At 30.6% G+C, this 10,501-nt stretch overlaps 1 protein-coding gene across 1 annotated transcript in view; it reads left to right on the forward strand.

Moving 5' to 3' along the window:
* Positions 1 to 8,628, forward strand: part of LOC129962800 (uncharacterized) — a 47,233-nt gene extending 38,605 nt beyond the window's left edge. Inside the window, exons 10-13 of the mRNA XM_056076796.1 lie at positions 3,657 to 3,705; positions 5,105 to 5,133; positions 7,534 to 7,609; positions 8,494 to 8,628. Of these exons, the coding sequence (XP_055932771.1) occupies positions 3,657 to 3,705; positions 5,105 to 5,133; positions 7,534 to 7,609; positions 8,494 to 8,628 (289 nt within the window). The remainder of the gene's footprint in view (positions 1 to 3,656; positions 3,706 to 5,104; positions 5,134 to 7,533; positions 7,610 to 8,493) is intronic.
* Positions 8,629 to 10,501: the final 1,873 nt, after the last annotated feature.

Raw genomic sequence — 10,501 nt, forward strand, 5'->3', positions numbered from 1 at the left:
TGGGACCTATAAAAGGAGACGGCTGCAGCTGCTAGGGCAGAGTAGTCAGAACCGAAGATAAAGAACTGGCCTTTCAGAGAAAAGCGGAGCAGCGACGGAGTGAAGCTAGTGCTGAACTAAGCTGTGTTCTTCTGTCTGTAGTAGAGTTTTGTATGCTGCTGTGTATGCTGTTGTATGCTGCAATTTCGGCTGAAGATAATCGTCTTCTGTGCTGTATATAGTTGTCGTCTTTGTGCTCTCCTGTGTGTCTTCGTGTAAATAAACGTCGTTGTTTTATTTTCTACTGTCGCCTGGTGATTGAGCGTTCTTCACACCATATAACCCCCACTATCCAAACGAACCCCAGAAATTTCGTAACAATATCTTTAGAGTTTTTTTTGTCTGTTAACTCTTCTTAACATTGGACAATGGTCATTGATTTAATTAAGCATGTGGTAGATTCAGCAGAAATGCAAATGGAATTTCCTCAGAGAACTAATTATGTGATGTTTATCCTGTTTAGTGTTAGACAATATCCTCCAGAATTAACTAAGTATAGAAAAAAAGTGATCATAAATGAAAGTAAATTATTCTGATATATTTCGCGTAGTTGCTACTTATTGCTTGGTACCAGGCAATATCCACAGAATTAATAAAGCATTGAATAAAGTGCATATACAACAGCAATGCAAATGAACTGTTTCCGGAAAACTAATTAACTGAACTAAACTCAGTGGCCCGACAGCCCATGTAGACCAAAGTTTCCTGCGCCCATATCTGCTTTCTTGACCGAGGGCCCTCGGGTGCAAGGCATGTCCCGGTTATGGTCAGCCTAACGCGGAATCCCCAGTGTTTAGTTCTCAAGCATGCTTGGTCCTCAATTCATCGACTGAAGGGATGAAAGGCTGAGTCGACCTTGCTCGGCACGAGGATCAAACTTCGGACCTGTGCGTTGGGAGCACGAAACGCTACCATTACGCCACCAGGCTTTTAGAGAACTAATGGTCTATTAATTCTGCTTAGTACAAGGAAAAATCTACTAGAATTTGTGGGACAAAGAAAAAAAGAAATTAAAGTGATATGTACTGGAATTAATGTGGTTTATAATACTGCTTAGTAACATGCAATATCCACAGTGTAATTAAGCACTGAAAAAAGGTAAACATTCAGCAGATATGCAAGAGGAATTTCCCCAGAGAATGAACGCGGCCGTTTTGCTATTTGCCAATTTAATGCGCATCAATACATCTGTACATGGCCAATTCATAGTTAGTGGCGAGGGTGAAATTTTGAATACAGTATTAAAATCGCTGAGATTGCATGATTCCCAAAGATATGTAGTGTGGCCAAAAAGAATCGAATGGAAATTGACCAGGAATAGTTGGTATGATTAAACAAAATCAGGCTGATTTAGCTTTCTCATATCTCTGTTTAAAAGAACAAAGCAGTGAAGTGATTGGTTTCAGGAAGCCTTATGCATTTGCGGAACATATTTTTATTTCACTTGTGCCGAAAAATAGAAAATTAACATTGTCATTTCTATTGCGAAATTTCCACGAATTAGCAAGAGTTGGGGAGAAATTGTCAAGCCAATTTCAGTAATTTTACTCTTTCATGCCTTCTTCAATCTAACATAGAACATCTTGTAAAGCTTGGTAAACTAACAATTGGGTTGTTAATACTTCAGCTTTAAGCCCTGAAACGGATATCCAACCTAATTCGTTTCTGACTTTAACGAAATATGTGGCTAAATCATATTTTGGAGCAAGAAATGACATATATTTCTCAGATGACAGGTTATATTCATCTTATTTGGCATTCGGATATAGTGAAAGTTTTTGCTTCGTAACTAAATTACATAGAATTATTTCTAGGATTGTACAAGCAGGTTTGTATGGAAAATTTTTGAGAGATAATTCTGTCAAATTGTTTTTAAAAACTTTTAAAGAATCATCGGATTCAAAAACTGAATCTCGGTTGTCGCTTGATGATTTATTTTTTGCACAAGCAATATTTGTGACTGGATCATCTTAATAATCTATATTTATATATAAAGCTCAATGTGTGTGTGTGTTGGCGCTCTACAGAAAAGACCATTTGACCTACAGCTACCAAATTTGGTACATGTATACCTTAGAGGTCGGGAATGTGCACCTGGGGTCCCTTTTTTTGAATTTTTAATTAGAATTTTAATTATTAATTAAAAACTAACTTTCCCGCCAAAAACTCTTTTCATTTTCCCCAACGCCAAATGAGTAAGGCTTCAGTTTTTTCCCCCCAACAGTAATGAAGCTAGGGTTAACATTTTTCGGTCGATTATTTCAAAGGATTCTGTTTATTTTTTTAATGTTTTATGCATTTAATGTTATGCATTTAAAATTAAACATTGTTAATTAATCGATCTTTCAGATTCATTCTGAAGTACTTTTGAATTAAAATAACACCGAATAAAGGAAATTAAAAATTTCTATTCTGCATAGAATTACCCCAACTGGCGTAGAAAAATTCACGTATTTGCGTTATCGTAACTGGCGTTGAAAATTCAAGCATGCGCATTGTGTTCTGATGGTTGACAATATTATCAACGGATGATTCTTGATTTAAAATATTTTTAGGTTAGTTGCATGCTTTTGTAATTAAATTGTATTATGTTAGTTATATATTTTTTGTATATGCTTATAGTTTTAAGTACATCGTTTTTTAAGTAGTTTTTTAAACATATTTTCTACCGATTATTTTAAACGATTCATTTTATTTTCTTAGTGTTTGATGCATTTAAAATTAAACATTGTTAATTAATCGATCTGTTCATGATGAATCTGAGAAAATTTTGTTGACAAATTCTTGAGATATTACATAAATTAAGAAAGATATTCTTTAGTGTCCATAAAGTTTAAACGCTCAATGACTCTGTTATCAGTAATCATATTATAAAAAATGCTTTGTTTCAGTAAAAAATATTATTATATTAATTGCAGATTAATTCTTTCCACTTTAATTTAAAGCATAAATTCTAAGAGAGCTAACAGAAAATTAAAGATACATATTACATTATGACTGAAGGCCTTTATAATATTATGAGTGAATTATATGACTATCAAAATTTGAAGTTTTAAAATATTTTGATGAAGAATCTATTAAAGTAGGAATTGCGTAAAATATTTAATTATTAAAATTTAAACGAACATTAAGATTTGCGAACCGACTGGTCGCCAAAGGCGGCTAGTAAATAATAAACTTAAGCATAATAAACTTAATGAAAGAAGACCATTTCTTCCCTTTGAGTTTTTGCCGATTGCAGAAATTCCTTAGTAAAAACTGTTTTCCAAATGTTTAAAAATTTGTATGAAATAAATAAATTTTTTTCAATGGATATTAAAACAGAAAATTTGCTTTCGAAAATAAAATATTTTGGTAAGTTTTTTAAATTTGTTTTAAGATTTTTATTTAATTATTAATATCTGGTTCTTTTTATGCTATTGAATCATTCAATTCGTTGACTATATCGAGAAATAATTGTCTGGAACTTCTTAAAAGAAAGACAATAAAAAAATATTGTAATTATTTTTTTAAAATCTGAAAAAATTTTAATTTGTTTTTTATTTAAATTATAAAAACAATTAACATTAACAATCATATGTATTGATATTTTATCGATACATATGATTTTCTTTCAGAAAAACCAAGTACACAATGATTGTTCAAGAACGGTATACAAGCGATATGGTAAGTGCTTTTCAGTCCAATCGAGGGTTTATAATCCTTCCTATCTTATAAACTATGATTCAGACAGTGTTTTTAGATTAGATCTTTTAACTTGGAGCTATATTCAATCGAGAAAGAATAAATTGCAGTCTTTAGTTAGAAATTCTTAAGATTTTGTACTTTGTTTTTAAAATTCCTAACTGAATATGAATTTTTAAAATCCATATTCAGTTAGAAATATGGAATGGCTCAATAAATATGTATCATAGTAAAAATTTTTATCCTGAGGATTAAATACAGAACAAGATTTGTGCAATTACATTTATTTGTCGTTGCTCTGATGTCAGGTTTCTAGCTTAACATAAGCATTGCGAAAGTGAATGTAGTTTTAAATTTATGGAAGAAATATTAAACTGTATTTGTTATTATTCCATTTTATTTATTTTTATATTGTTATGAATCTATGATGCGGCTTCCCAGCATAGTTGGTTCCATCATCAGAAAGACAGTTTTACAGTCATCTGTATTGGACGGAATCCGGGTGTCGCGTCGGAGGTCCATGAGCTTGGCGACAAACTTGGCGACCATTTGGCGACGAATTTGGCGACTTTGGTGCCAAAATAGATTATACCCGAAACATCAAGAATTTTCCCGATCCGTCCATTAGGAACCGAGATACGCCTCGGACGGTCCTGATTGGTTAAGAGGCTTCAAGCCCCGCCTCCTGAGACCTATAAAAGGAGGCAGCCGCAACTGCCAGAGTAGTCGTAGTCGGAAGGGACAGAGAAGAGTAGTCGGGATCGACGGTGAAGAACTGGTCTTCCAGGGATTAGCAGAACAGCTACGGAGTCAAGCTAGTGCTGAACTAAGCTGTGCGCTACTGTCTGCAGTAGAGTCTTGTTGTATGCTGCACGTCTCGGCTGAAGATAATCGTCTTCTATGCTGTATATAGTTGTCGTCTTTGTGCTGTCCTGTGTGTCTTCGTGTAAATAAACGTCGTTGTTTTATTTTCTACTGTCGCCTGCTCATTGAGAGTTCTCCACACCATATATTTCCCACTATCCAAACGAACCACGGAAATTTCGTAACAATACGTTTATTTCTATTTTTTTTTTTTTGGTTAAGCACGAAAACCATAATTAGTTTTGTTTAAATTGAGATAAATTCAAACAAAAATAAGTTAAGTTTGAGATAAGTTAATTAGAATAAATTGCCAAACATTCAATTTATGTATGATAAATAATCCACATTTTTTATCTTATTTCTTTTCTAATAATTTTAATATTGTTAACTATATTAAATTTTTGGTTGCAATGGCATTTATATAATAAAATTTTAAATAATATATTGTAAAATTGTATGTAATTCAATAATTTCTGCAAAAATTTAATTCTGTTTTTTAATTATATTTATGTTTTAGTTCTGGGATAAGACGCCAGATGAGAGTCAGTAAGTATGCATTAACGATTTTTAATAATAAGTCAAATATTTTAGAACCATAAAAAATTCTCGATTTACCCACCTAAAAGATTTTATTAAAAAATGACAATTTCTTGTTTTAATTCTTTAAATGCTTTTATAAATAAAGACTTTTTAATCTGTTACTATTATAAAAGATAGCATACATTTGATTGCTTTAAGCCATTTATTTTTAAATTATATATCCGTTAAAATTTAATAAAATATTTTTGTCTAAAAGAAATTTAGAAGAAAGAATAAATTTTGTTGTTCTAAAAAATATTTTAATATATCGCAATTATAGTAAGTACATATGAATAACAACCAGAGATGGAAATTTCGAAATTGTATGAATTGTATGTATTGATTTCAAATAATGGAAATCTTAACACATGTATAGCATAATAAAATTTTATATTTATCAGATGTAATCCAAAAAATATGTTGTCAACACTTGTATTATGTCACAAAAATTGAGCAGTAATAAAAGCACTGAATGCAGTCGTATACTGCAGTAATTGAACGGTTTGCTACAAAAAGCATGTAGCTTCAACCTAAGGGACCATGGCAACATCTCTTTAAGTCAACAATGTTCTTTATTTCGAATCAATTAACAACTTAGAATTTTAAAGAATTTATCATGTGATCTGTATACACATTAACTTTGGCGAATGAAAGTTGGTTATTTATTTGATGTTGAATGACGAGATGTCTGGAAGAAAACAAGAAAACAGATATCCAGGAAGAAAAGAAAAGCTATCCTGAGAGAGGAATCTGAAGATATTGGATCTCTTTTCAATAAAAAAAATAGAGGTTGTGGAGATAGAAGAAGTAACTTGTGCAAGATTGAAGATCATTGTTCGTAGGTGAAGGATTGATGAGAACCTGACGAATGGGATAGATTTGATGAGAAATAATTTGATTAATAAAAACGTATTTGGAGGGTTACTACTCGTTTGTGGGATAGAAAAATGCTATCAGATTCAATCACTTAAATAGATTTTTTTTCAGATAGCTTAAACTTCAAGGAAAAGTGAGTTGTACTGGAGATTGAACGTTCTGCTTGAAACAAGAACTGAATTTGCTGCTACTAAATACAAATATTATTCCTTACTCGTTTTAAAGTTCATTTCCAAATTTTAGATATTTCCTTTTTGAATCTTATAAAATTCAGTGATTTATGTTTTATAAAAATTCATTTCCTTACTTTTTCCGACAAAACTGGAGATAGAATGTTATAAATTATTTCAAGTTGAGATATGGAATAGCTATAATTTGGTTATATACCATGAAATAAAATGTATTTTTATTCAAAAACAATATTTTGAAATTGTATTTTAAAGGCAATAAAATAAATTATCGGCCCATAAGCAATACTTTCTTATCACCTCAAATATATTCTCTTCAAATCAGTTCTTTATTGTAATCGGGAATCAAAACACCCACTTCCAATTTCCCAAAATTTTTGGGATGTTTGGGATCATAATGGGGTAACTATGAACATTGGTGTAACTGATACTGTTTAATTTTTAAATTAATTTGGAAGAAAAAGGCATTATTTAATGTATCATTCAGAATATTAAATACGTATTTCATACTATATGTATGGTATGAAATACGTATTTCATACTAAATGTATACACATACGTATATGTATACTATTTTCCATCTTATACGATTACTTCAAATCAAAGAATTTGGTAATCTATAAAATTCGTTACCAATTATCTTAACTGACTTTATATTTATTTCTTTATACAAAAATGTAAGAAAATAGCAAGAAATAAAAAAAAAACGATTACTCCTTTTACTTTTTAGAATGAAAAATATTTTCATCATAGGATTATGGATATAATATTATTTGTATTAGACATAATTTGACACATATGCTCCGATTTCTGTAAAACATTCGAGGTATATTTTTCATTTGAATTAGTTATTCGTGATAAGAGATCAAGCTTTACCAAGATTTATGTTATATTACACCTTCAATTCTTTCTAATTAAGATTATCAAGGGAATAATATATATATATATATATATATATATAGTTATAAGAACAGACATAAATCTGAAATCTGCATAATGGCGGTGGTCATAGAAATGTGTCTGGTTCTATTTCATACAGATGTGTCATGTTGAAAATGGCTTTTTCATTTGTCACTTAGAGGATTTGTGCATGTTAAACATGTTACTATTACCCATTGAAACTGGCTGGATTTAGGCTTTCATGGGTACAGCGTTGCTTTCAAGTCTGGGTCAATTTAAATAACATTATTCATCTTCCAAATAATAATGACCTTTTGTGACAATCCTAGTTTCGATATTACTGACGATTATTAATAATTATATAATATTATTTTAAAGTTTTGTATTTCTGTTCTTTTTTTAGAAAAGATCTGATAATGGTGGAAATCATCATCGATCATTCAGAAGTCATTACATTTTTTCATCGACCGCAGTATCTGGTACATTTCGTTTTCTTGACACATTTGTTTAATTTCCTTTTTTATCTCTTTAGTAAACTGAAATTTTATAATCGAACTCTCACATGCTCCTTGATGTACGATAATTATTAAAATTTATACATTTGTATGCTTTTGTCCACAATTAAGTAATAAATCAAAATGAACTGATTAGTTAATATTTAATTTTAGAAAATATTAAAGTATTTAATTGCCATTCCTTCTATACTTTCAATACTTTGATAGGTCAAAAATTAATTATCAACTAAAAGATTAATTTTTATTTATTTTGATTTCCTATAAAGGTCGCCATCTGATAAAAAGTTTGATAGAGAATTTATAATGAGATTCTTTGCTATAAAATGTAAATTTTAATATATATTAAAAAATGAAAATTAGAAAATGATAAAAATAACAAATTTTGGAAGTTCGAAACAAAATTGTAAAAGCATGAAGCATTGAAAACTAACTATACGATATGAATTAAATTTCAATGAATATTATATAAAACAAATTCATAAATCTCTATTCCTTAAAAATCAACTTTCCGATATTCCGAAAAAAGTTCCATGTTAAGAGCGTAACAAGTTATATTTTTATTCTATATCATTTTTTGTAATCTTTTATAAAGCAAATGTGATTACATTTCTAATTTGCATAAAACATTTCTATCAGCACCCCATGTCTTCACGATTGATAAAAAGACATACCAGATTTTTGAGGGAAAAAAAATATAGTTCACTTTTTAGTTAATTAATAAAAGCGTATTTAAATGTTTTTTCTTTTATTATCTTCATCTTAATGCTCTCATAGATCCAAATATAAATATTTTAAATCAAATGTTGTTTATACTATCTATTTCTCTTATTAACTACATTTCTTTATAGGACGTGGAAGCCTTCAGTTACATAGGAGGATTCATCGGCGTTTGGCTTGGAATTTCTCTCGTAGAAGTTACAGATTTTGTAGAATCACTATTTCGCATCCTACGTTACGCCATTAAAAAAGGACGCATCTTCTAGACTTCATTGAGGAGCGCGGTTTCTTGTCTTATGTAACGTCTTTAGAAAGGGATGTATCTACTAGATTTAAAGTAGATAAATGCAGTCAAAAGATATTTCGCATCTTGCATTACGCCATTAAAAAGACACGCATCCGCTAGACTTTAGTCAGAAGCTCTGTTTCTTGTCTTATGTTATGTCTTTAAAAGGGAACACATTTGCTGGATTTCAAGAAGATAAATGCAGGCAAAAGCTGTTTCTTACTCTTCGTTACACATTAAAAAATGAATCTGTTATATTTCAAGAAGATAAATGCAGACAAAAGCTGTTTCTTACCCTTCATTACACCATTAAAATATGCATCCGTTATATTTCAAGTAGATAGATGAAGTCAAAAGATATTTCGCATCTTATGTTACGTCATTAAATAGGGAGTCATCTGCTGGACTTCAATCAGAAGCCCTGTTTCTTATCCTATGTTACGCCTTAAAAAAGAGATACATCTGCTAAATGTCAAGTAGATAACAGTAAAATAGTTGCAAAACTTTAGATTTCAAGTAAAACAGTTTCTTCCTCTATGTTACATCATTAAAAAGGAAAGCATTTGTTACATTTAAAGAAAATTAATTAATCAAAAGCTATTTTGTATTCTTCGATATGCCATTACGAAAGGACGCATCAACTAGATTCAGCCATAAGTTCTGTTTCTTGTCTTACGTAACGCCTTTAGAAAAGGACGCATCTGCTATATTTCAAGTAGATAAATGCAGTCAAAAGTTATTTCGCATCTTACGTCTCGCTATTAAAAAGGGACACATCTGCTGGACTTCAATCAGAAGCCCTGTTTCTTATCCTATGTTACGCCTTAAAAAAGAGATACATCTGCTAAATGTCAAGTAGATAACAGTAAAATAGTTGCAAAACTTTAGATTTCAAGTAAAACAGTTTCTTCCTCTATGTTACATCATTAAAAAGGAAAGCATTTGTTAAAGTAAATTAATTAATCAAAAGCTATTTTGTATTCTTCGATATGCCATTACGAAAGGACGCATCAACTAGATTCAGCCATAAGTTCTGTTTCTTGTCTTACGTAACGCCTTTAGAAAAGGACGCATCTGCTATATTTCAAGTAGATAAATGCAGTCAAAAGTTATTTCGCATCTTACGTCTCGCTATTAAAAAGGGACACATCTGCTGGACTTCAATCAGAAGCTCTGTTTCTTATCCTATGTTACGCCTTCAGAAAGAGATGCACCTGCTAGATTTCGAGTAGATAAATGCAGTCAAAAACTGTTTTTTACCCTACATTACATCATTATTAAAAAGGGATGCATGTGTTATATTTAAAGTAAATAAATAAATCAGAAGCTATTTTGCATCCTTCGTTACGCCATTAAAAAGAGACGCATCTGCTAGATTTCAAAGGCGCACTTTCATATAAAGAAATGAATGTTAATCTACAAGATTTAATTGTAGCCCATTTTCAAATTTCTCCAGCATTTGAATATCATACACCAACCATATTTATGTCCATCCGAGATGCCGGAGGATGCGATCATTGCCTGATAGTGCATCGTTACTGATGCTCCTATAGCTTGCTACAACAGACCGCTATTTAAAATCTCGAATAAATACATTTAAAATCTGTATCGCCTTTTGTTATTATTTATTAACCTTTTTTTAATGTAAATTCTGGAATTATCAGAAATTTCATTACAAATTGATTTTTGTCCTTTATTGTATATATAAATGATAAATTTTTGCAACTTACAACAATAAAATTTAATGTTATCTTGCTGCCTCTGTAAACAATAAAAGTAAATACCAAGCACATATTTGCTTTGGTCTCATTAATCTCAGTGTATTTCAACTCGCCAAATAGAAACGCCATATT

The sequence above is a fragment of the Argiope bruennichi genome, chromosome 3 (genome assembly GCF_947563725.1).
Source record: "Argiope bruennichi chromosome 3, qqArgBrue1.1, whole genome shotgun sequence".
NCBI classification, from domain to species: Eukaryota; Metazoa; Arthropoda; class Arachnida; order Araneae; family Araneidae; genus Argiope; species Argiope bruennichi.